This window comes from Bufo gargarizans, chromosome 9 (genome assembly GCF_014858855.1).
Source record: "Bufo gargarizans isolate SCDJY-AF-19 chromosome 9, ASM1485885v1, whole genome shotgun sequence".
In the NCBI taxonomy this organism is placed as follows: Eukaryota; Metazoa; Chordata; class Amphibia; order Anura; family Bufonidae; genus Bufo; species Bufo gargarizans.
The window spans coordinates 198,206,920-198,233,960 of record NC_058088.1 but is presented as its reverse complement, the minus strand read 5'-3'; the positions used below and the strand labels follow the sequence as shown (position 1 = coordinate 198,233,960).

The 27,041-nt window shown below is 57.7% G+C and overlaps 1 protein-coding gene across 3 annotated transcripts in view; it reads right to left on the bottom strand.

Annotated features, from left to right (window-relative positions):
* Positions 1-274: 274 nt before the first annotated feature.
* LOC122946479 (centriolin-like) overlaps positions 275-27,041 on the bottom strand; it is a 46,384-nt gene continuing 19,617 nt past the window's right edge. For 2 of the 3 annotated variants that reach the window (XM_044306149.1, XM_044306150.1), the window contains exons 3-19: positions 24,413-24,537; positions 24,190-24,320; positions 22,334-22,475; positions 22,070-22,256; positions 20,359-20,552; positions 17,308-17,427; positions 16,725-16,953; positions 14,392-14,501; positions 13,846-14,040; positions 8,471-8,624; positions 7,223-7,443; positions 6,581-6,757; positions 6,372-6,506; positions 3,781-3,905; positions 2,874-3,081; positions 2,292-2,471; positions 275-464 (exon numbers count right to left, since the gene is read on the bottom strand). In XM_044306149.1, the coding sequence (XP_044162084.1) occupies positions 279-464; positions 2,292-2,471; positions 2,874-3,081; positions 3,781-3,905; positions 6,372-6,506; positions 6,581-6,757; positions 7,223-7,443; positions 8,471-8,624; positions 13,846-14,040; positions 14,392-14,501; positions 16,725-16,953; positions 17,308-17,427; positions 20,359-20,552; positions 22,070-22,256; positions 22,334-22,475; positions 24,190-24,320; positions 24,413-24,537 (2,819 nt within the window). In that variant the 3' untranslated portion in view covers positions 275-278. The remainder of the gene's footprint in view (positions 465-2,291; positions 2,472-2,873; positions 3,082-3,780; positions 3,906-6,371; positions 6,507-6,580; positions 6,758-7,222; positions 7,444-8,470; positions 8,625-13,845; positions 14,041-14,391; positions 14,502-16,724; positions 16,954-17,307; positions 17,428-20,358; positions 20,553-22,069; positions 22,257-22,333; positions 22,476-24,189; positions 24,321-24,412; positions 24,538-27,041) is intronic. The other variant, XM_044306151.1, reaches the window with a different exon arrangement.

Genomic DNA, 27,041 nt, shown 5'->3' with positions numbered 1-27,041 from the left:
GGTCACATGTCCTTTGAATGATTCAAAGCTGCAATACCAAGCACAGCCACTATATAATGGACGGCGCTGTGAGGGGGCTGCAGTGCTCACCGATTCACCGCAGCTTCTTCAGGCATCTGATCAGTGGTGGTGCCAGAAGCTGGATCTCCACCACTCTGGTACAGATAACCTAGCTTGAGGATAGGTCATCAATATTTTATTAACGGAAACCCCCCCTAATAGCTTTCATGGGGCCCCAGGCAGTCTGCTGTGGCCCCTCAGTGTTTTATCAGTATCCATCATACCTTGGCCCGCTCTTGGTTGATCTGGAGGACTGTGCCTTGCAGGGATCGCAACTGGTCTTTGGTGCTGGTCAGTTCTGAGGCGGCCATCTTGTCGGACATGGCCACAGCCCTCTTCAGTTGCTTCAGCTCATGGTCCAGTCCAGACAGCTCGTCCTGCGCTCGGGAATCCTCCATCTTCTTCTAGAAAGCAGAAGATGTCAGCACAGGGGAGGCACGCTCTGCTGTGTGCGCGGGGACAGCGCGGGCACGCTCTGCTGTGTGCGCGGGGACAGCGCAGGCACGCTCTGCTGTGTGCGCGGGGACAGCGCGGGCACGCTCTGCTGTGTGCGCGGGGACAGCGCAGGCACGCTCTGCTGTGTGCGCGGGGACAGCGCAGGCACGCTCTGCTGTGTGCGCGGGGACAGCGCGGGCTCTGCAGTGCCCGCAGGATAACGTGGGCACGCTCTGCAGTGCCCGCAGGATAACGTGGGCACGCTCTGCAGTGCCCGCAGGATACTGTGGGCACGCTCTGCAGTGTACGTAGGATACTGTGGGCACGCTCTGCAGTGCACGCAGGATACTGTGGGCACGCTCTGCAGTGCACGCAGGATAACGTGGGCACGCTCTGCAGTGCACGCAGGATAACGTGGGCACGCTCTGCAGTGCACGCAGGATAACGTGGGCACGCTCTGCAGTGCACGCAGGATACTGTGGGCACGCTCTGCAGTGCACGCAGGATACTGTGGGCACGCTCTGCAGTGCACGCAGGATACTGTGGGCACGCTCTGCAGTGCACGCAGGATACTGTGGGCACGCTCTGCAGTGCACGCAGGATACTGTGGGCACGCTCTGCAGTGTACGCAGGATACTGTGGGCACGCTCTGCAGTGTACGCAGGATACTGTGGGCACGCTCTGCAGTGTACGCAGGATACTGTGGGCACGCTCTGCAGTGTACGTAGGATACTGTGGGCACGCTCTGCAGTGCACGCAGGATACTGTGGGCACGCTCTGCAGTGCACGCAGGATACTGTGGGCACGCTCTGCAGTGCACGCAGGATACTGTGGGCACGCTCTGCAGTGCACGCAGGATACTGTGGGCACGCTCTGCAGTGCACGCAGGATACTGTGGGCACGCTCTGCAGTGCACGCAGGATACCGTGGGCACGCTCTGCAGTGCACGCAGGATACCGTGGGCACGCTCTGCAGTGTACGCAGGATACCGTGGGCACGCTCTGCAGTGTACGCAGGATACCGTGGGCACGCTCTGCAGTGTACGTAGGATACCGTGGGCACGCTCTGCAGTGTACGTAGGATACCGTGGGCACGCTCTGCAGTGTACGTAGGATACCGTGGGCACGCTCTGCAGTGTACGTAGGATACCGTGGGCACGCTCTGCAGTGTACGTAGGATACCGTGGGCACGCTCTGCAGTGTACGCAGGATACCGTGGGCACGCTCTGCAGTGTACGCAGGATACCGTGGGCACGCTCTGCAGTGTACGCAGGATACCGTGGGCACGCTCTGCAGTGTACGCAGGATACCGTGGGCACGCTCTGCAGTGTACGTAGGATAGTGTGGGCACGCTCTGCAGTGTACGTAGGATACTGTGGGCACGCTCTGCAGTGTACGTAGGATACCGTGGGCACGCTCTGCAGTGTACGTAGGATACCGTGGGCACGCTCTGCAGTGTACGTAGGATACCGTGGGCACGCTCTGCAGTGTACGTAGGATACCGTGGGCACGCTCTGCAGTGTACGTAGGATACCGTGGGCACGCTCTGCAGTGTACGTAGGATACCGTGGGCACGCTCTGCAGTGTACGTAGGATACTGTGGGCACGCTCTGCAGTGTACGTAGGATACTGTGGGCACGCTCTGCAGTGTACGTAGGATACTGTGGGCACGCTCTGCAGTGTACGTAGGATACCGTGGGCACGCTCTGCAGTGTACGTAGGATACCGTGGGCATGCTCTGCAGTGTACGTAGGATACCGTGGGCATGCTCTGCTGTATACAGTGTGTTCGCTTCACCTCGGCCTCCAGGTCATTCAGCTCTGCCAGCAGCCTCTCCCGCTCCTCCTCAGCCTCCAGCAGCTGCTGGTCAGCCAGGCCTTGGATCTCCTCCATGGTCTTCAGCTTCTCGTTCAGCTGCCGCACCTCCCGCTCCAGCTCACGCACTTTGGCCTCGTTCTGTCGCTTCTCTTGTTGGATCTGCAGGGAAGAAGACAAGATGTTCTCAAATTCTTCACTCATTAAGGGCTCATGCACCCGAACGTATTTTCTTTCCGAGTCTGTTCCGTTTTTTTTTTGCAGACTGTATGCCGAACACCACTGTATACAAAAAATACGGAAGTTACTCCGTGTGCATTCCAATTCCGTTTGCCCATATTTCCGTACCGCAAAGAAATAGAACATGTCCTATTATTGTCCGCATTACGGACAAGGACAGGACTGTTCCATCAGGGGCCAGCTGTTCCGTTCCGCAAAATACAGAATGCGCACGAATGTCATCCGTATTTTTTGCGGACCGCAAAATACATACAGTTGTGTGCATGAGGCCTAAAGGGTTATTCCCATCTGGAACATTGATATCCACCATCATAATGTCCTCACCCGTGCCTCAGCCGCCTTATTGCACGCCCTCTTATACTCGTCAGGAGCCTGGAGTGCGCGCTCCTGCAGTGCAGTCACCTCCTCCTGCAGCCGCCTCAGCCTCTCCTGCGCCTCGCTCTTCTCGTCTTCTGACTTGGCCAGGATCTGATTGATCTGCTGCTGCAGCTCTGCGAGGTTCTGGCCCAGAACATCAGAGGGACCCAGGCACCTAAAGAGAAGCAAATGTGGTTCCAGGACCAGCGCACATCAGACACAGGGTCAACACGGAATATGCATACGAGGTCAGGGGCAGCGCGCCGTCCCGAGGTCAGGGGCAGCGCGCCGTCCCGAGGTCAGGGGCAGCGCGCCGTCCCGAGGTCAGGGGCAGCGCGCCGTCCCGAGGTCAGGGGCAGCGCGCCGTCCCGAGGTCAGGGGCAGCGCGCCGTCCCGAGGTCAGGGGCAGCGCGCCGTCCCGAGGTCAGGGGCAGCGCTCCGTCCCGAGGTCAGGGGCAGCGCGCCGTCCCGAGGTCAGGGGCAGCGCGCCGTCCCGAGGTCAGGGGCAGCGCGCCGTCCCGAGGTCAGGGGCAGCGCGCCGTTCCGAGGTCAGGGGCAGCGCGCCGTCCCGAGGTCAGGGGCAGCGCGCCGTCCCGAGGTCAGGGGTGGCATACGGTTTGATGCCTCCTGATTCTCCGACCTCCTGGTCCCTGTATACAGGACCGCTCTGGGGACGGCTGAGGTCAGCGATCATGCCTCCCGATTTGAAAGGTACCAGGAAGTCCAGAGACTGGCGGGAGAAGTTTTTTTTACATTTCTAACCCATTCTGCCCCTGCACTTCCTGCTCCGTTCCAGCATATACACAGGGATTAGTGGGTGTCGGGCGGCCGCTGTGTACGAATTAACCCCTTGCGCACTATTACATGAACGTACCGGATTTCTCCCACTCCCGTGTGCAGTTTCCTCTTCAGCTCTGACACCCGGGCGGAGATCTGCTCTGGAGGCACCAAGTTGTCGACAGCATGACTGAGCTGCGCCTTCAAGGACTCGTTCTCTTTCTGAGGAGAAATCAGGGAAATGTCCAAGGTGCAGCAGTGCCCTAGAGCAGGCGCAGCCCCCACCCCGGTCAGTACGTGGCCCCAATTATTGCATTGTCGGGACCCAACGCCAATCTAACGTGTAAGGGGAGCACCCATATGTCGGGAGAGAAGGATCGGGCAAAGTGAATTGCTTTTATGTGATGGTTTTGTTCTCCCCGGGCAGAATCCGGCAGAGGAGTCTGACCGCAGCTGAGGATGGGCATCATTGTGCCAGTCTGCATTATACTCCAGAGCTGCACTCCGTCCTATATGAAGATTATATGTGGGTCCCACGCCATTGCTGTGTTGCAGACAGTGATTGCACTGGGGGTCCTGTTCTGGGGCCGTGAAGGACAGTGATGGCACGTCTAGGCGGTGGGGGGCCCTGGGGTCCCACTCTGGGGCTGCGAAGAACAAGGGTGGCACTAGGGGGTCCTGTTCTGGGGCCGTGGAGGACAGTGATGGCACGTCTAGGCGGTGGGGGGCCCTGGGGTCCCACTCTGGGGCTGCGAAGAACAAGGGTGGCACTAGGGGGTCCTGTTCTGGGACCGTGGAAGACAGTGAGGGCACCGGGGGTAACCTGGGTCAGCGGTGACATCCCCTGTTCCGAGCCTGAAGAGGGCAGTGAGGGCACCAGAGGGAGGGTGGTTGGGTTATGGGTCCTGGGCTCCCGCTGTGGGGCTGTGGAGGACAGTGAGGGCACCGGGGGTAACCTGGGTCAGCGGTGATACCCCCTGTTCCGAGCCTGTAGTGGGCAGTGAGGGCACCAGAGGGAGGGTGGTTGGGTTTTGGGTCCTGGGCTCCCGCTGTGGGGCAGTGGAGGACATTGAGGGCACCGGGGGTAACCTGGGTCAGCGGTGACACCCCCTGTTTCGAGCCTGTAGAGGGAGGGTGGTTGGGTTATGGGTCCTGGGGTCCCGCTGTGGAGGACAGTGAGGGCACCGGGGGTAACCTGGGTCAGCGGTGACACCCCCTGTTCCAAACCTGTAGAGGGAGGGTGGTTGGGTTATGGGTCCTGGGGTCCCGCTGTGGGGCTGTGGAGGACAGTGAGGGCACCAGAGGGAGGGTGGTTGGGTTATGGATCATGGGGTCCCGCTGTGGAGGACAGTGAGGGCACCAGAGGGAGGGTGGTTGGGTTATGGATCATGGGGTCCCGCTGTGGGGCTGTGGAGGACAGTGAGGGCACCGGGGGTAACCTAGGTCAGCGGTGACACCCCCTGTTCCAAGCCTGTAGAGGGAGGGTGGTTGGGTTATGGGTCCTGGGGTCCCGCTGTGGAGGACAGTGAGGGCACCAGAGGGAGGGTGGTTGGGTTATGGATCCTGGGGTCCCGCTGTGGGGCTGTGGAGGACAGTGAGGGCACCGGGGGTAACCTAGGTCAGCGGTGACACCCCCTGTTCCAAGCCTGTAGAGGGAGGGTGGTTGGGTTATGGGTCCTGGGGTCCCGCTGTGGGGCTGTGGAGGACAGTGAGGGCACCGGGGGTAACCTGGGTCAGCGGTGACACCCCCTGTTCCAAGCCTGTAGAGGGAGGGTGGTTGGGTTATGGGTCCTGGGGTCCCGCTGTGGGGCTGTGGAGGACCGTGAGGGCACCGGGGGTAACCTGGGTCAGCGGTGACACCCCCTGTTCCAAGCCTGTAGAGGGAGGGTGGTTGGGTTATGGGTCCCGCTGTGGGGCTGTGGAGGACCGTGAGGGCACCAGAAGGAGGGTGGTTGGGTTATGGATCCTGGGGTCCCGCTGTGGGGCTGTGGAGGACAGTGAGGGCACCGGGGGTAGCCTGGGTCAGCGGTGACACCCCCTGTTCCGAGCCTGTAGAGGGAGGGTGGTTGGGTTATGGATCATGGGGTCCCGCTGTGGGGCTGTGGAGGACAGTGAGGGCACCAGAAGGAGGGTGGTTGGGTTATGGATCCTGGGGTCCCGCTGTGGGGCTGTGGAGGACAGTGAAGGCACCGGGGGTAGCCTGGGTCAGCGGTGACACCCCCTGTTCCGAGCCTGTAGAGGGAGGGTGGTTGGGTTATGGATCATGGGGTCCCGCTGTGGGGCTGTGGAGGACAGTGAAGGCACCGGGGGTAGCCTGGGTCAGCGGTGACACCCCCTGTTCCGAGCCTGTAGAGGGAGGGTGGTTGGGTTATGGGTCCTGGGGTCCCGCTGTGGGGCTGTGGAGGACCGTGAGGGCACCAGAAGGAGGGTGGTTGGGTTATGGATCCTGGGGTCCCGCTGTGGGGCTGTGGAGGACAGTGAGGGCACCAGGGGTAACCTGGGTCAGCGGTGACACCCCCTGTTTCGAGCCTGTAGAGGGAGGGTGGTTGGGTTATGGGTCCTGGGGTCCCGCTGTGGAGGACAGTGAGGGCACCGGAGGTAACCTAGGTCAGCGGTGACACCCCTTGTTCCGAGCCTGTAGAGGGAGGGTGGTGGGGTCCCGCTGCGGAGGACAGTGAGGTGCTTTACCTGCAGCTGCCTGACTTGGGCCAGAAGCTTTTTGTGGTCCTTGTCCTGCTCCTGTAGGACATGGGCTTTGGTCAGCGCGTTCTCCAGGGCCCGGCGCTCTCGCTCCAGCTCGGCTTTCCATGCAGAACTCTCGGCCTGTAATGAGATGACACAGATGAGGCACTGCCACCCGGTGCCTCTGTGCCTCGCCCGTAGCCTCCTCTGCTTACTTGCTGCTGCTGTTTCCGCTGCTCCAGCTCCTGCTGCAGCTGGGAGATCATAGCCTCGCCGGCCATGCTCTGGGCCTCCATCTGAGCCTCATGGGTGCGGAGGTCTCCCTGCGTCTGCTGCAGTGCCTCGTTCACTTCCTGCTGCTCCTGCAGACCGCGCTCCAATTCTTCAATTTCCTGCAATGACACGGTCAGCACCAACTGCAGGTCACTACGACGGTCCCAAAATGTGTCACCCCAATACACCGTCCCTGAGGTCACAAGAGCACCCCGTCTGCTGCCCCAGTGCCCTCCAGCATCACAACCTCTGCTAGCTGTCAGTGTAGACCAGGGGTGCACAACCTATGTTCTGTGCGCGGCCCCCCTCACATGACGTTTGCAGGGACAGGTAAGTGCCCTGTGCAGCCATCTCTGTGACCCCCAGGGGGCTCTCCAGGAGGGAGTAGATGAGGTGGTCAGGGACATGTACCCGGAGCGGGGGGACACAGAGACCCCATTGCTTGCTGGGGGTCCTGTAGGGGTCAGGGTAGAAGGGTTTGTGTAGAGCTGTCTGATTGTTACAATGTGTCAGTCTGGAGTGCACACTGTGACAAAGCCTCAGCTGTGAGACGTCAGTACGGGTTCTTAGCCAGAGATCCATACCTTCCTCATGAGGTCAGCCTCCTGCGCCACAGCCTCCAGCCGCTCCCGCTCCTCCTCCATCTCCTCCAGCCGCTGAAGCAGCAGCTCCCGCTCCGCCTGCAGCTCCCGGCACTGGTCACCAGCCCGCCGCGCCTGGCCCTTCACGCTCTCCAGGTACTCCTGCAGCCCCGAAATGATGCCCTCCAGATCCCTCTTCAGGGCCTCGTTAGCAGCAATCTGACCTACCAGGAGAAAGACGAGAGTTATACCGCTCACATCCACATCACGCCGCTTATCTATTCACCAGAGACCAGCGGTGCCATCACTGAGAATGCCGCCTATCTATTCACCAGAGACCAGCGGTGACATCACTGAGAATGCAGCCTATCACTAGAGATCAGCGGTGACTTCACTGAGAATGCCGCCTATCCATCACTAGAGATCAGCGGTGACATCACTGAGAATGCCGCCTATCTATTCACCAGAGACCAGCGGTGACATCACTGAGAATGCAGCCTATCACTAGAGATCAGCGGTGACTTCACTGAGAATGCCGCCTATCCATCACTAGAGATCAGCGGTGACATCACTGAGAATGCCGCCTATCTATTCACCAGAGACCAGCGGTGACATCACTGAGAATGCAGCCTATCATTAGAGATAAGCGGTGACATCACCGAGAATGCCGCCTATCCATCACTAGAGATCAGCGGTGCCATCACTGAGAATGCCGCCTATCCATCACTAGAGATCAGCGGTGCCATCACTGAGAATGCCGCCTATCTATTCACCAGAGACCAGCGGTGCCATCACTGAGAACGCCGCTTATCTATTCACCAGAGACCAGCGGTGACATCACTGAGAATGCAGCCTATCACTAGAGATCAGCGGTGACTTCACTGAGAATGCCGCCTATCCATCACTAGAGATCAGCGGTGACATCACTGAGAATGCAGCCTATCACTAGAGATCAGCGGTGACATCACTGAGAATGCAGCCTATCACTAGAGATCAGCAGTGACATCACTGAGAATGCCGCCTATCACTAGAGATCAGCGGTGACATCACTGAGAATCCCGCCTATCCATCACTAGAGATCAGTAGTGACATCACTGAGAATGCCACCTATCCATTCACTAGAGATCAGCGGTGACATCACTGAGAATGCAGCCTATCACTAGAGATCAGCGGTGACATCACTGAGAATGCAGCCTATCACTAGAGATCAGCGGTGACATCACTGAGAACGCCGCCTATCCTCCCACAAACCTTCGGTGAGCTGCTGCTCCAGGTCCTTGATCTCCTCGGTCTCTTGGGCGATGCGAGACAACATGGCGTCCAGCCGCCCCTCCAGCTGCCGGTACTGCCCGTCCATCATCTCCAGCTGCCGCTCCTTGCTGACCTTCTGCGCGGTCACGTGTGACTGTGGGGAGGAGACGGCGCACATGTATGAAGTGACATCTGCCCATCATGTGATCACAAATCCTCTACATGGACACGGGCGAGATAAGCGGTGCCGGCTGTACAAAGGTAGGGGTTACTTGTAACTACAAGTCTCAGCGTGTCATTACTGCCCCTCCCCCACACGTCACTATAGTCCGGGACTTGTCACCTGCAGCTCTAGAACCTCCCGACACCCTGGAGAACCCGGACCGAGACTCCAGGAACCGAGCGGCGAGGGGGACCGCAGCAGACAGCATGCAGGCTATGCACACAGCAGCTGCAGCACAGCAGGAAGCCTGCAGAGCATTGCACCCACTAACTTCCTCATGTCATGCTGGAAGCACTCGGAAAGTTTCCGCTCCGGTCAGAGGCGGCCGCGCAGGATCTGCTGCAGGGGGATTTGAAATCACAACACAGGAAGCGAGCAGCAGCCAATCAGAGGCCGGCAGCAGCCAATCAGAGGCCGGCATCCCCCTTCCTCCAACAAGGACTTGAATAGTTCTTCTCCCAGCAGCTACAATGTGAGGCAGAGATCAGCGGCCCCCGGGGACGCACCCAACAAGGGGAAGACATCACTAATAGATCCCTGAGGGAGGTGATCAGCTAAGTGTGTGTACACAGGGTGATGCAAGATCACACAACATAGTACAGTACAGCCGAGCACACTGCCAGGACCAGTACAGTCTGTGTACTGGGTCTATACAGCGGTATATACGGGCCGTGTACAGTCTATGTACTAGGTGAATACGGGGTGTGTACAGTCTATGTACTAGGTGAATACGGGGTGTGTACAGTCTATGTACTAGGTGAATACGGGGTGTGTACAGTCTATGTACTAGGTGAATACGGGGTGTGTACAGTCTATGTACTAGGTGAATACGGGGTGTGTACAGTCTATGTACTAGGTGAATACGGGGTGTGTACAGTCTATGTACTAGGTGAATACGGGGTGTGTACAGTCTATGTACTAGGTGAATACGGGGTGTGTACAGTCTATGTACTAGGTGAATACGGGGTGTGTACAGTCTATGTACTAGGTGAATACGGGGTGTGTACAGTCTATGTACTAGGTGTATACAGCGGTGTATACAGTCTATGTACTAGGTGTATAGGGTGTGTGTACAGTCTATGTACTAGGTGTGTACAGGGTGTGTACAGTCTATGTACTAGGTGAATACAGCGGTGTATACGGGGTGTGTACAGTCTATGTACTAGGTGTATACGGGCCGCGTGCAGTCTATGTACTAGGTGTATACGGGCCGCGTACACAGTCTATGTACTAGGTGTATACAGCGGTGTATACAGGCCATGTACAGTCTATGTACTAGGTGTATACGGGCCGTGTACAGTCTATGTACTAGGTGTATACAGGCCGGTACAGTCTGTACACGGCCTGTATACACCTAGTACATAGACTGTACACGGCCTGTATACACCTAGTACATAGACTGTACACGGCCTGTATACACCTAGTACATAGTCTATGTACTAGGTGTATACAGCGGTGTATACAGTCTATGTACTAGGTGTATACAGCGGTGTATACGGGCTGTGTACGTCTGCTCTAGTAATGCTGCTTTGTAGCAGTTTTTAATTTTTTTTTCAATCAGTATTTTTTTTATATATATTACAAGGTTTATTTCATGTTTGTAGAACATTTGATAATAAACAGAACATTTCTATCGGTTTCTTTGTATTGTCTTCATTCATTAAACCGAGCGATGGAATTGTGCAATGTCAGCGAGTGTAACGGTTACTCATTGTGCTGAGGTATAGGAGCCCCTGCACACATCTGGGAATGTCTCCGTTATAGATCCACTATCACCAACGCCAAATGATCCCTCACTGATGTGATATTAGAGATATCGGGGCAGGTCGGTATCAGATAATACTACAGAAATAAACACCTGCACAGGGATCAGATAATAAAGTCCGTAAGACTCCCATCGTACACACAGGCGTCCACACTATATATGTATACATACCCATACATTCATCTTGGACCATCTACCCATGTGTATGTAGCCATGTTACAGGCATATATGATAGCACAATATATTTATAAGGACAGTAGTGTACATATATACACAACACACATATGCATTTATCCGAAGTATTCATGGATTGGTTATTATATATACACAGGTAAATAATATCAAGAGAGATGGGGCCGCCCGTCGTATGAGAGATGGGGCCGCCCGTCGTATGAGAGATGGGGCCGCCCGTCGTATGAGAGATGGGGCCGCCCGTCGTATGAGAGATGGGGCCGCCCGTCGTATGAGAGATGGGGCCGCCCGTCGTATGAGAGATGGGGCCGCCCGTCGTATGAGAGATGGGGCCGCCCGTCGTATGAGAGATGGGGCCGCCCGTCGTATGAGAGATGGGGCCGCCCGTCGTATGAGAGATGGGGCCGCCCGTCGTATGAGAGATGGGCGCCCGTCGTATGAGAGATGGGCCGCCCGTCGTATGAGAGATGGGGCCGCCCGTCGTATGAGAGATGGGGCCGCCCGTCGTATGAGAGATGGGGCCGCCCGTCGTATGAGAGATGGGGCCGCCCGTCGTATGAGAGATGGGGCCGCCCGTCGTATGAGAGATGGGGCCGCCCGTCGTATGAGAGATGGGGCCGCCCGTCGTATGAGAGATGGGGCCGCCCGTCGTATGAGAGATGGGGCCGCCCGTCGTATGAGAGATGGGGCCGCCCGTCGTATGAGAGATGGGGCCGCCCGTCGTATGAGAGATGGGGCCGCCCGTCGTATGAGAGATGGGGCCGCCCGTCGTATGAGAGATGGGGCCGCCCGTCGTATGAGAGATGGGGCCGCCCGTCGTATGAGAGATGGGGCCGCCCGTCGTATGAGAGATGGGGCCGCCCGTCGTATGAGAGATGGGGCCGCCCGTCGTATGAGAGATGGGGCCGCCCGTCGTATGAGAGAGGGGCCGCCCGTCGTATGAGAGATGGGGCCGCCCGTCGTATGAGAGATGGGGCCGCCCGTCGTATGAGAGATGGGGCCGCCCGTCGTATGAGAGATGGGGCCGCCCGTCGTATGAGAGATGGGGCCGCCCGTCGTATGAGAGATGGGCCGCCCGTCGTATGAGAGATGGGGCCGCCCGTCGTATGAGAGATGGGGCCGCCCGTCGTATGAGAGATGGGGCCGCCCGTCGTATGAGAGATGGGGCCGCCCGTCGTATGAGAGATGGGGCCGCCCGTCGTATGAGAGATGGGGCCGCCCGTCGTATGAGAGATGGGGCCGCCCGTCGTATGAGAGATGGGGCCGCCCGTCGTATGAGAGATGGGGCCGCCCGTCGTATGAGAGATGGGGCCGCCCGTCGTATGAGAGATGGGGCCGCCCGTCGTATGAGAGATGGGGCCGCCCGTCGTATGAGAGATGGGGCCGCCCGTCGTATGAGAGATGGGGCCGCCCGTCGTATGAGAGATGGGGCCGCCCGTCGTATGAGAGATGGGGCCGCCCGTCGTATGAGAGATGGGGCCGGGGCTATACATAGTGTCAGTATATGGGGCAGACTAGGTTCTGATCTGCCGACACATTCTAGGCTTCTATGTACGGTGTAAGGTATTATAGGGTCCATAGAGACCAGGATTTTTTTGTTTTTCCTAAAGATAGTGGATATGATGCATATTTAACTGTGTGCGTGTGAGACCGATGTCCGTACTTGTGTGACGGTGGGGATTTCTGGGCTCTGAGGCTTCTTGCGGCCAGTATTATATGGGATCCCACTGTTGTAGTATGTTGTGGGAAACATAAGGCAAAGTCTGGAGATGGTTGGATATTTCTATATGGAGCCTCTCGTTTGTAGTAGTGTTTTATATTCGTCGCGCCTCCTCCTCTCCAGCCCCGCCACGACTCCTCCTCCCCAGCCCCGCCACGACTCCTCCTCCCCAGCCCCGCCGCGCCGCCTCCTCCTCGTCCTCCCCAGTGCCACCACGCCTCCGCCTCCTCCCCGCCTCCTCCTCCCCAGCCCCGCCTCCTCCTCCTCAGCCCCGCCTCCTCCTCCTCCTCCCCAGCCCCGCCTCCTCCTCCTCCCCAGCCCCTCCTCCTCCTCCCCAGCCCCGCCTCCGCCTCCTCCCCAGCCCCGCCTCCTTCTCCCAAGCCCTGGCCCCCCCCAGCCCCTCCTCCCCAGTGCCACCACGCCTCCTCCTCCTCCACAGCCCCGCCTCCTCCACAGCCCCGCCTCCTTCTCCCAAGCCCTGGCCCCCCCCCAGCCCCTCCTCCCCAGCCCCGCCCCTCCTCCTCGTTCTGACTGAGGTTAGTTGTATTTTTGAGGTATTGAAGTGAATACGTTTCTCTGGTTCTCTTTCTATAGACTCTGACCGCTGGATGCGTCTTCCTAAGGGTTGGTGGGGTGATGACGTTGGTTCGGTTTGTCATTTACGAGGATTACCGATCTTCAGGATTGGGATTTATTTTGTAATATGAAATCGTACAGAAGTTGGATAAGGTGATGTGTGGAGTACAGCGCGATGTTTTGGGGTTTATTAATGTTACTATTATGTCGTCAGCATATAATGTAATGTTCTGTTCTATTGAACCTCCTTTTATACCCAAAACTTGTGAATTTGTACAAATTGTTTCTGCTCGGGGCCCATTAATAATGCAAACATTTTATGTTACGTTATATCTACATATATTCTTCTCTGTTTGCTCTACCTTTTATTTATATGTCCTGTAATTGAACATTACAAGAAAAAGATTATAGAAATAATAATACAATAATTGAAGGAGAGAGAGGGCATCGCTGTCCGGCGCCAACAGTGAAGGGAGGAGCCGGAGAACAGACTGACTGGAGCAGAGCGCCGTGATGGCAGAACCTGTGGAGTCCAGATGGCAGACAGCCCCGGGGCGTCTAATGATGGGAAGGAGGAGGGATATTCAGTGATGTATCAGATTATTCTGCGTGTAGCGTCAGAGGTTTGTCCGCCTGGAATGGAACCAACTTGGTCCTGGGTGATTAGAAGATTATTACCGGATCTATTGGCTGTTATTTTTGTGTATAGTTTGATGTCAGTGTTTAGTAATGAAATTGGGTGAATATTAGAAGGTGTAGTAGGGTCCTCCCCTGTGTACAGGTCTGGTATAAATCTATAGGTTCCCTATATGGACCACGGTCACTCACACTGAAGATAACCCACATGCAGGGTCCTCAGGTGCAGTCACAAGCCACCCGGGCCCCCCGGTGTCACTCACGTGTCTGGGATCCTGAGGACTGAGATTGCGGAGGTGGCTCTGCAGATCGGCAATCTCCCGCTGCGTCCTGTCCATGTCTCTGCGCTGGCGCTCCATCTGTGCCTCCAGCTCCTGTGCCTCCTCCCGCAGCTGGTTTAGGAGATGGATCCTGCGGCTCAGCTGCTGCCTCAGCTCTTCTTTCTCCGCCTCTGAAACCTTCACAAGAAATCATTATCAGCCTCCGAGGGGATGCTAGAGAACATATCGGGCACTGCCAATCCCCGGGACCACCGATGGGCTGTACAGAGACCACATAGGAAAACCTCAGTATAGAGCGAAGGCTGCGGGGCGCAGAGTTCACAAGGGTTAACTAACGATTTTGTTAAAGGGAAAAATACAGCAAAAACCGATGTGTGAAAGAACCACAGTATCGGACACCCAGCTTTTCCTGGATATGCAGCACGTCCATTGTGGCAGGACTGCTGCACGATTAGGCAAGTGGGAAGCTGGGTGAGCAGAAATGGTGGCCGGCTGTCCTAGGGGTCATGGCATTGCCTCCACACTCACCTTCTTCTGGGCGACGGCGTCTTCCAGCTCCTTCAGCTCCTCGGAAGCTTGTAACATCTGCTCCTCGGCGTGGACGATTTCCTGCCGCAGTTCAGTCAATTTGGCTTCAGCTAAAAAAAAATCAAATAAAAATTCGGAACTTCCTGAGGCCGACATGCGGACCCAGGGGGCACCACGCGCCTGACGCCCACATGCGGACCCAGGGGGCACCGCGCGTCTGACGCCGACCCAGGGGGCACCGCGCGCCTGACGCCCACATGCGGACCCAGGGGGCACCGCGCGCCTGACGCAGAGATGCGGACCCAGGGGGCACCGCGCGTCTGACGCAGAGATGCGGACCCAGGGGGCACCGCGCGTCTGACGCAGAGATGCGGACCCAGGGGGCACCACGCGCCTGACGCCCACATGCGGACCCAGGGGGCACCGCGCGCCTGACGCCGACCCAGGGGGCACCGCGCGCCTGACGCCGACCCAGGGGGCACCGCGCGCCTGACGCCGACCCAGGGGGCACCGCGCGCCTGACGCCGACCCAGGGGGCACCGCGCGCCTGACGCCCAGATGCGGACCCAGGGGGCACCGCGCGCCTGACGCCCAGATGCGGACCCAGGGGGCACCGCGCGCCTGACGCCCAGATGCGGACCCAGGGGGCACCGCGCGCCTGACGCCCAGATGCGGACCCAGGGGGCACCGCGCGCCTGACGCCCAGATGCGGACCCAGGGGGCACCGCGCGCCTGACGCCCAGATGCGGACCCAGGGGGCACCGCGCGCCTGACGCCCAGATGCGGACCCAGGGGGCACCGCGCGCCTGACGCCCAGATGCGGACCCAGGGGGCACCGCGCGCCTGACGCCCAGATGCGGACCCAGGGGGCACCGCGCGCCTGACGCCCAGATGCGGACCCAGGGGGCACCGCGCGCCTGACGCCCAGATGCGGACCCAGGGGGCACCGCGCGCCTGACGCCCAGATGCGGACCCAGGGGGCACCGCGCGCCTGACGCCGAGATGCGGATCCAGGGGGCACCGCGCGCCTGACGCCGAGATGCGGACCCAGGGGGCACCGCGCGCCTGACGCCGAGATGCGGACCCAGGGGGCACCGCGCGCCTGACGCCGAGATGCGAACCCAGGGGGCACCGCGCGCCTGACGCCGAGATGCGGACCCAGGGGGCACCGCGCGCCTGACGCCGAGATGCGGACCCAGGGGGCACCGCGCGCCTGACGCCGAGATGCGGACCCAGGGGGCACCGCGCGCCTGACGCCGAGATGCGGACCCAGGGGGCACCGCGCGCCTGACGCCGAGATGCGGACCCAGGGGGCACCGCGCGCCTGACGCAGAGATGCGGACCCAGGGGGCACCGCGCGCCTGACGCAGAGATGCGGACCCAGGGGGCACCGCGCGCCTGACGCAGAGATGCGGACCCAGGGGGCACCGCGCGCCTGACGCAGAGATGCGGACCCAGGGGGCACCGCGCGCCTGACGCAGAGATGCGGACCCAGGGGGCACCGCGCGCCTGACGCAGAGATGCGGACCCAGGGGGCACCGCGCGTCTGACGCAGAGATGCGGACCCAGGGGGCACCGCGCGTCTGACGCAGAGATGCGGACCCAGGGGGCACCGCGCGTCTGACGCAGAGATGCGGACCCAGGGGGCACCGCGCGTCTGACGCAGAGATGCGGACCCAGAGGGCACCGCGCGTCTGACGCAGAGATGCGGACCCAGAGGGCACCGCGCGTCTGACGCAGAGATGCGGACCCAGAGGGCACCGCGCGTCTGACGCAGAGATGCGGACCCAGAGGGCACCGCGCGTCTGACGCAGAGATGCGGACCCAGAGGGCACCGCGCGTCTGACGCAGAGATGCGGACCCAGAGGGCACCGCGCGTCTGACGCAGAGATGCGGACCCAGAGGGCACCGCGCGTCTGACGCAGAGATGCGGACCCAGGGGGCACCACGCGTCTGACGCAGAGATGCGGACCCAGGGGGCACCGCGCGTCTGACGCAGAGATGCGGACCCAGGGGGCACCGCACGTCTGACGCAGAGATGCGGACCCAGAGGGCACCGCACGTCTGACGCAGAGATGCGGACCCAGAGGGCACCGCACGTCTGACGCAGAGATGCGGACCCAGAGGGCACCGCACGTCTGACGCAGAGATGCGGACCCAGAGGGCACCGCACGTCTGATCCTGAGGATACCACACGTCTGCCATCGAGATGTGGTCACAGAGGGCACCAGCCGGTCTATACACTGTACTTACAAGTCTAACTTCTGCACTGCTGAGGTAATACTACAACCCTCAACATTGTGCAGATGCTGCCCTAGTGGACTCCCACATACCGGATCGTATGCTCTTCTCCTTCTCGTTCAGGTCCACGTCGAGGCTGGTGTGAATCCTTGCCCGGATCTGCTGATTTCTGATCTGGTCATCGGTATCCGGCTCGATCTTCCCGACCTGTATGTGCTGGGCATGACTGGGGATGTAGTCCTCTCGAGCATACAGGTTCCTCTTGTACTTGGCTTTCCCAATGTACGTGCTCTCCCCAGGAGCATCCTCGGCGTCTGCCTCCTGTACATGACAGAAACCGGCACATGACAGCAGGGAGTATAACCCCTATTCTGCATTACAGAACGGGTGTGGTGGCCCCTAGAGATTGATAAGGTCCCAGCCACTGACAACCAATGCTGGAGCGTACCTCTCCCACGTGTTGTCACCCAGCTTTCCCATAGGTCTGCAGAGCTAATCCGCTTAGCCCAGCAGCAGTATGGGAGCATGGCTCGGTAACTGGCTGACCTGCCCGGCCTCCGGAAAGCTTAGAAATGGAGGACAGGCACCTCTACCTAAAAGATCCAGCAGCTTCCTGCTGGACTGAACACACAACTACAACTCTCATCAGTCAGGTTGGCTAGAAGGAGAGGTCACCTCGGAGGTCAGATATCCCAGGGGCTCGAACTTGGCGTCGATCTTGTAGAAGGCGAGCTCCTGCTCCAGCTCGTACTGCTTCTGACAGGCGCGGGTCAGCTCCAGCGTCTTCTGCTTCAGCTACAAAGAGAAAAGCGGAAATGAGCGCGAGGGGAGAGCGGGGCGACTACGGCACAGACGCCACGTACATCACACCACCACACAGCACAGAACACGCCACAGATCATGATGGCTGCAGGTCTACATGCTGAGGGTAGTAGTTCTGCACCCCCCTTCAGCCATCATGTGACCACTTGCGATGTTGTACCTCACACACGGCATGCAGAGCGCCTCCCACAGGACGCTCATGGCAAGTCTAATGGAGGAGACACAGCACAGAGTGAAGTCATGCAGATCAGAGCAGATGACATGCAGCCCGCTATGGGGAGACGTGCTCCAATACCTGCACACGGGGGGCCGAGGAGGCGCTGCAAGGAAGAGAGAAGGAGTCAAGAAGAGAGGTGCTGGGGCTACAGACCGCCGCAGCAGAAGTGGGGGTACGGGGGTCTTCACACCGTCCGCCCGCCCTCCAGCCCAGCACACAGCTCTCCTCAGACCAGACATCAGTTACATGTTCCGCAATGTAGTTCTGGCCTTCTAAACATGAACCAGGAGGATCAGGATGAGCAGAGCTGGGAAATCTGGGGGAATTCACAGTTTCACGCCCACTAGCATCTTGAAAAGCAGCGCGAGCTATCTAACGCATCTACGGGCTGTGATGGAAAGCATGGGGTTGGGCCCCGTATCCTTGCGATGGCTGCATTTGTTATGAAGAGGCCCGAATGTTGGGATAGGAGTAAATGGGGAGTCGGGACGGGTAGGAGGTCCTCTTCTTCATCACAGAGCGACGGACATGTTTAATCCGAACATCTTCACAAATTATTATCTTCAGAAGGGGGGGGGTCTCCTTGTAGGTGAGGACATGCTGCATTATGGAACTATACTGCATCAGGAGCTCCGTCCTGCGGACCATGGACTCCTCCAAAGATCCAGGTGCTGAGGCGGTGACATCGCCGACTCTCGCCGGTACAGAGGTGACAATCTGCGGGGTCCTCTCTAACATCTCCTCCTGTCATTGGTTCTCCTCTAGGGGCCCCACCCCGGTCCCTCCTGTGTACCGGGTAATCCTTCAGTACCAGGTCCAGTGCAGCCTGATAAAGGAGGGAGATGACCCCGGACGAGGACCCCCCCCGGTCTTTTATAAAGAAGCTGACCTGTGGATCGGGTACAGAGGTGACAATCTGCGGGGTCCTCTCTAACATCTCCTGTCATTGGTTCTCCTCTAGGGGCCCCACCCCGGTCCCTCCTGTGTACCGGGTAATCCTTCAGTACCAGGTCCAGTGCAGCCTGATAAAGGAGGGAGATGACCCCGGACGAGGACCCCCCCCGGTCTTTTATAAAGAAGCTGACCTGTGGATCGGGTACAGAGGTGACAATCTGCGGGGTCCTCTCTAACATCTCCTCCTGTCATTGGTTCTCCTCTAGGGGCCCCACCCCGGTCCCTCCTGTGTACCGGGTAATCCTTCAGTACCAGGTCCAGTGCAGCCCTGGGCGTCTTGGATTGCTAACTCTGGATTGGCTTCACAGAAACTTCGGAGACGTCGCCTGGCCCTGGTGTGACTGGTAAATGTATTGGCGGCTCGGAGGCTGGCAGCTGGATGGACACTACTCCCATCATCTCTGGGTGTAATGACCGGATTGAGGCTGAGCGCAGTATGGAGACTTCAGTACTCGCTGACCGGCTGTCTAGATTCTCTAGGGGTAGCACTGCGCTCTAATCCCAATCGGAGAGTCTCGCGGGGCGACCTTTCTATTTCCGCCCTTTGGTCACTGATATTTTGGACCTTACGGATCTTTACTTGAAACCTTAGGAAAAATCTGATTGAAAAAGAAGAAAAGTAGCGCGAGCTGCAGCAGTAAAGCCGTGGTCCATGCAGACGCCGCGCGGCAGTGAGGAGGGTCCCAGGGGCCACAACAACACCCTAACCCTAACAGGACAGGGCCCCGGGCGTCATTGAATGTAATGTAACCTGCGAGAAAGACATGGACGCCATTATAATATACCGGATGTAATATCACCGCGTGACCGGGCAGGACGCCATTATAATATACCGGATGCAATATCACCGCGTGACCGGGCAGGACGCCATTATAATATACCGGATGTAATATCACCGCGTGACCGGGCAGGACGCCATTATAATATACCGGATGTAATATCACCGCGTGACCGGGCAGGACGCCATTATAATATACCGGATGTAATATCACCGCGTGACCGGGCAGGACGCCATTATAATATACCGGATGTAATATCACCGCGTGACCGGGCAGGACGCCATTATAATATACCGGATGCAATATCACCGCGTGACCAGGCAGGACGCCATTATAATATACCGGATGCAATATCACCGCGTGACCGGGCAGGACGCCATTATAATATACCGGATGCAATATCACCGCGTGACCGGGCAGGACGCCATTATAATATACCGGATGCAATATCACCGCGTGACCGGGCAGGACGCCATTATAATATACCGGATGTAATATCACCGCGTGACCGGGCAGGACGCCATTATAATATACCGGATGTAATATCACCGCGTGACCAGGCAGGACGCCATTATAATATACCGGATGTAATATCACCGCGTGACCGGGCAGGACGCCATTATAATATACCGGATGTAATATCACCGCGTGACCGGGCAGGACGCCATTATAATATACCGGATGTAATATCACCGCGTGACCGGGCAGGACGCCATTATAATATACCGGATGTAATATCACCGCGTGACCGGGCAGGACGCCATTATAATATACCGGATGCAATATCACCGCCTGACCGGGCAGGACGCCATTATAATATACCGGATGTAATATCACCGCGTGACTGGGCAGGACGCTATCTTCAGCGCTTAACTCCATACTACAGCTCTGGTGGTGACTGGAGTACAGGCTGTGGGGGTGGTACCCGTCATGGCGGGGGCTTTGACCACTCACCAGCTCGTTCTTGGTGCCCATCTCACACTCCTGCTCCTTGCAGCTCTTCTTCTGCTGCTGCAGCTCCTCCCGCAGAGACATGTTCAGACAGTCCTGGTTGTGGAGCTCGCTGAGGACCTTGGTCTTCTGGCTCTGCAGGTCCTCAATCTCCTCCATCTTCTTCTCCAGGTCCTTCTCCAGCTTCTCCACCTCCTCTACAAGTAGAAGATGTCAGTATTAACCCCTGAACCCCGCAGATGGAGTGGAGAGAATCAAGAGACACCTATGCGCCCCAGAGGACCCCGGGTAACTCATCTGAGCGAGGGGCGTCGGAGCCATCGCCCGCACAGCCTCCAGTGCCGGTCCAGGATCACAGACATGGAGACTACGGAAACTACAGCCGCCAGGTATGAGCCGCTCACCGGCCGGACGGTCCCGAAGAGCGGGTAATCTACAGAGCTAGAACCCAGACTCCAGAAAGTCTGGAAAACCTGATAGGGGTTGTAGTCTTCTATAGTGCCCTGTGGTTTCCATAGCTACACTTACCGCACATGAAACCTTGTACTGCTGCTGTTCAATTGCCCCTAATGTGGATCAGGAGGCGGTCACATGACTGATTCTAGAGGGCTGTACCTCGGGTGATTTCCCATCATGCACTGGGCTATGACCCTGTCACATGACTGATTCTAGAGGGCTGTACCTCAGGTGATTTCCCATCATGCACTGGGCTATGACCCTGTCACATGACTGATTCTAGAGGGCTGTACCTCGGGTGATTTCCCATCATGCACTGGGCTATGACCCTGTCACATGACTGATTCTAGAGGGCTGTACCTCGGGTGATTTCCCATCATGCACTGGGCTATGACCCTGTCACATGACTGATTCTAGAGGGCTGTACAGGGTGATTTCCCATCATGCACTGGGCTATGACCCTGTCACATGACTGATTCTAGAGGGCTGTACAGGGTGATTTCCCATCATGCACTGGGCTATGACCCTGTCACATGACTGATTCTAGAGGGCTGTACAGGGTGATTTCCCATCATGCACTGAGCTATGACCCCGTCACATGACTGATTCTAGAGGGCTGTACCTCGGGTGATTTCCCATCATGCACTGGGCTATGACCCTGTCACATGACTGATTCTAGAGGGCTGTACAGGGTGATTTCCCATCATGCACTGGGCTATGACCCTGTCACATGACTGATTCTAGAGGGCTGTACCTCGGGTGATTTCCCATCATGCACTGGGCTATGACCCTGTCACATGACTGATTCTAGAGGGCTGTACAGGGTGATTTCCCATCATGCACTGGGCTATGACCCCGTCACATGACTGATTCTAGAGGGCTGTACCTCGGGTGATTTCCCATCATGCACTGGGCTATGACCCGGTCACGTGACTGATTCTAGAGGGCTGTACAGGGTGATTTCCCATCATGCACTGGGCTATGACCCTGTCACATGACTGATTCTAGAGGGCTGTACCTCGGGTGATTTCCCATCATGCACTGGTCTATGACCCCGTCACATGACTGATTCTAGAGGGCTGTACAGGGTGATTTCCCATCATGCACTGGTCTATGACCCCGTCACATGACTGATTCTAGAGGGCTGTACCTCGGGTGATTTCCCATCATGCACTAGGGTGGGCCACGTGTGGACGGGTAAAAGGGTACATAAAAGCAACAGACACAAGATAAAGACCGCCATGTGCCACGGACTCACCCTGATGGAAGCGGTGGTGCGCCTCCTGCCGCTCCTGGTCTGTGATGGTCTCTCCATCCAAAGAGTCCAAGGAGCGCAAGTGGAAGACGAGGTAGGGCCGGTAATGGGGGAGCGCGGCCACCGGATTGTCAGCCAAATACAGCGACATCAGGTCTTTCAACGGCTTCAAGCGGGAAACGTCCTGCAACTGCAGAGGGGGTGAGTACCTGCAGAGGTCCAATTACCTGTGACCCAGGTCTGGACCCACAAGACACCACGACTTACTGAGGAGATGACGTTCTGCTTCAGACTCAGGACCCTCAGAGCCTTCAGCTTCTTCCCCACCCAGGCCGGGATGTGCTCGATCTTATTAGCAGACAGGTTCAGCTTCTGCAGACTCTGCATGTGCTCCAGAGCTTCAATCTTCCTGCAAGACATGAGGCAGAGACTGTTACCCGGGACTGTGCCCAGCCGGGTGGCCGACTGTTACCCGGGACTGTGCCCAGCCGGGTGGCCGACTGTTACCCGGGACTGTGCCCAGCCGGGTGGCCGACTGTTACCCGGGACTGTGCCCAGCCGGGTGGCCGACTGTTACCCGGGACTGTGCCCAGCCGGGTGGCCGACTGTTACCCGGGACTGTGCCCAGCCGGGTGGCCGACTGTTACCCGGGACTGTGCCCAGCCGGGTGGCCGACTGTTACCCGGGACTGTGCCCAGCCGGGGGATAAGGAGCCTGCACTTCAACTGGGATCAGTGGTCACATCCCCTCTTCTATACACACAGTGGACAGGCTCTGCTTCTGGACGTGAATGGGGATGTCGGGGGACAGCTGCACGGTTGACAGGAGGGATGACTCAGGGACGTCTCACCCGATCCTGTTGGAGTAGGGGGGGTGAGGAAAGCTATGTCCATGGCTGGCTGACAGGAGGGATAACTGAGGGGCGCTCTCACCTGATCCTGGTGGAGGGGGGGGGGGGGTGAGGACAGTTGTGTCCATGGCTGGCTGACAGGAGGGATAACTGAGAGGCGCTCTGACCCGATCCTGTTGGAGTAGGAGGGGTGAGGAAAGCTATGTCCATGGCTGGCTGACAGGAGGGATAACTGAGGGGCGCTCTCACCTGATCCTGGTGGAGGAGGGGGGGGGGGGGGGTGAGGACAGTTGTGTCCATGGCTGGCTGACAGGAGGGATAACTGAGAGGCGCTCTGACCCGATCCTGGTGGAGTGGGGGGGGGGGGGGTGAGGAAAGCTATGTCCATGGCTGGCTGACAGGAGGGATAACTGAGGGGCGCTATTATCTGATCCTGGTGGAGTGGGGGGGGAAGGACAGTTGTGTCAATGGCTGGCTGACAGGAGGGATAACTGAGGGGCGCTCTCATCTGATCCTGGTGGAGTAGGGGGGGTGAGGACAGTTGTGTCCATGGCTGGCTGACAGGAGGGATAACTGAGGGGCGCTCTCATCTGATCCTGGTGGAGTAGGGGGGGTGAGGACAGTTGTGTCCATGGCTGGCTGACAGGAGGGATAACTGAGGGGCGCTCTCATCTGATCCTGGTGGAGTGGGGGGGTGAGGACAGTTGTGTCCATGGCTGGCTGACAGGAGGGATAACTGAGGGGCGCTCTCACCTGATCCTGGTGGAGTATGGGGGGGGGGGGGACAGTTGTGTCCATGGCTGGCTGACAGGAGGGATAACTGAGGGGCGCTCTCACCTGATCCTGGTGGAGTAGGGGGGGTGGGGGGGTGAGGACAGTTGTGTCCATGGCTGGCTGACAGGAGGGATAACTGAGGGGCGCTCTCACCTGATCCTGGTGGAGTAGGGGGGGGTGGGGGGGTGAGGACAGTTGTGTCCATGGCTGGCTGACAGGAGGGATAACTGAGGGGCGCTCTCACCCGATCCTGGTGGAGTAGGGGGGGTGAGGACAGTTGTGTCCATGGCTGGCTGACAGGAGGGATAACTGAGGGGCGCTCTCACCTGATCCTGGTGGAGTAGGGGGGGGTGGGGGGGTGAGGACAGTTGTGTCCATGGCTGGCTGACAGGAGGGATAACTGAGGGGCGCTCTCACCCGATCCTGGTGGAGTAGGGGGGGTGAGGACAGTTGTGTCCATGGCTGGCTGACAGGAGGGATAACTGAGGGGCGCTCTCACCTGATCCTGTTGTGGGCCAGGTTGAGCTCCCGCAGTCTCGTCTGCCGCTCCAGCTTCTCGATCCTCTCGATGAGATTACGGCTCAGGTTCAGCACTTCCAGCCGCTCACATTTCTCCAGGTTCTCTATAAACTGCACAGTAGACGCACCGTCAGCCCCGTCATCCGCCCGCACGGGGGCTGCGTACAGTAACTCCTCCGCCGCTACAGTTTCACAAAACTGACCTTAAACTTTTTGCCTCCGTCCTTGGAGAGGGAAAGGTTCAGAGCGACCACGAGGCTCAGGTGCTGCTGCTGGGACACCTTCTGAATGAGGGACTCCGTGATGTACCGGACCCCGGGCTCCGCACCTGAGAATCCGGGAGAGACGTCACACTACATATATACACGGCGCGCACACTGCACCGCTACTGCAGGTCCTGTGCTGTACATATATACACGGCGCGCACACTGCACCACTACTGCAGGTCCTGTGCTGTACATATACAGAGCGTATACTGCACCGCTACTGCAGGTCCTGTGCTGTACATATATACAGAGCGCACACTGCACCGCTACTGCAGGTCCTGTGCTGTACATATACAGAGCGTATACTGCACCGCTACTGCAGGTCCTGTGCTGTACATATATACAGAGCGTACACTGCACCGCTACTGCAGGTCCTGTGCTGTACATATATACAGAGCGTACACTGCACCGCTACTGCAGGTCCTGTGCTGTACATATATACAGAGCGTATACTGCACCGCTACTGCAGGTCCTGTGCTGTACATATATACAGAGCGCACACTGCACCGCTACTGCAGGTCCTGTGCTGTACATATATACAGAGCGTATACTGCACCGCTACTGCAGGTCCTGTGCTGTACATATATACAGAGCGTACACTGCACCGCTACTGCAGGTCCTGTGCTGTACATATATACAGAGCGTATACTGCACCGCTACTGCAGGTCCTGTGCTGTACATATATACAGAGCGCACACTGCACCGCTACTGCAGGTCCTGTGCTGTACATATATACAGAGCGCACACTGCACCGCTACTGCAGGTCCTGTGCTGTACATATATACAGAGCGTACACTGCACCGCTACTGCAGGTCCTGTGCTGTACATATATACAGAGCGCACACTGCACCGCTACTGCAGGTCCTGTGCTGTACATATATACAGAGCGTACACTGCACCGCTACTGCAGGTCCTGTGCTGTACATATATACAGAGCGCACACTGCACCGCTACTGCAGGTCCTGTGCTGTACATATATACAGAGCGTATACTGCACCGCTACTGCAGGTCCTGTGCTGTACATATATACAGAGCGCACACTGCACCGCTACTGCAGGTCCTGTGCTGTACATATATACAGAGCGAACTACTGCACCGCTACTGCAGGTCCTGTGCTGTACATATATACAGAGCGTATACTGCACCGCTACTGCAGGTCCTGTGCTGTACATATATACAGAGCGCACACTGCACCGCTACTGCAGGTCCTGTGCTGTACATATATACAGAGCGCACACTGCACCGCTACTGCAGGTCCTGTGCTGTACATATATACAGAGCGCACACTGCACCGCTACTGCAGGTCCTGTGCTGTACATATATACAGAGCGCACACTGCACCGCTACTGCAGGTCCTGTGCTGTACATATATACAGAGCGCACACTGCACCGCTACTGCAGGTCCTGTGCTGTACATATATACAGAGCGTACACTGCACCGCTACTGCAGGTCCTGTGCTGTACATATATACAGAGCGCACACTGCACCGCTACTGCAGGTCCTGTGCTGTACATATATACAGAGCGCACACTGCACCGCTACTGCAGGTCCTGTGCTGTACATATATACAGAGCGCACACTGCACCGCTACTGCAGGTCCTGTGCTGTACATATATACAGAGCGTACACTGCACCGCTACTGCAGGTCCTGTGCTGTACATATATACAGAGCGTACACTGCACCGCTACTGCAGGTCCTGTGCTGTACATATATACAGAGCGCACACTGCACCGCTACTGCAGGTCCTGTGCTGTACATATATACAGAGCGTACACTGCACCGCTACTGCAGGTCCTGTGCTGTACATATATACAGAGCGTATACTGCACCGCTACTGCAGGTCCTGTGCTGTACATATATACAGAGCGTACACTGCACCGCTACTGCAGGTCCTGTGCTGTACATATATACAGAGCGCACACTGCACCGCTACTGCAGGTCCTGTGCTGTACATATATACAGAGCGCACACTGCAACCGCTACTGCAGGTCCTGTGCTGTACATATATACAGAGCGTACACTGCACCGCTACTGCAGGTCCTGTGCTGTACATATATACAGAGCGTACACTGCACCGCTACTGCAGGTCCTGTGCTGTACATATATACAGAGCGTACACTGCACCGCTACTGCAGGTCCTGTGCTGTACATATATACAGAGCGCACACTGCACCGCTACTGCAGGTCCTGTGCTGTACATATATACAGAGCGTACACTGCACCGCTACTGCAGGTCCTGTGCTGTACATATATATACAGAGCGTACACTGCACCGTTACTGCAGGTCCTGTGCTGTACATATATATACAGAGCGCACACTGCACCGCTACTGCAGGTCCTGTGCTACATATATACAGAGCGTACACTGCACCGCTACTGCAGGTCCTGTGCTACATACATTGTGAAGAAGAGTGGAAGATGATGTGATCTCCAAAAGGCACAAGGTAGAGATGACATTACCTTTATATTTTAAAGGGATCTCCTCACTTCAGCAGATGCGGATAATACCAGGCTTTTCTCTCTGTTGCCTTCTTTGCTGGATTCATTTTTCCACCACATTATAG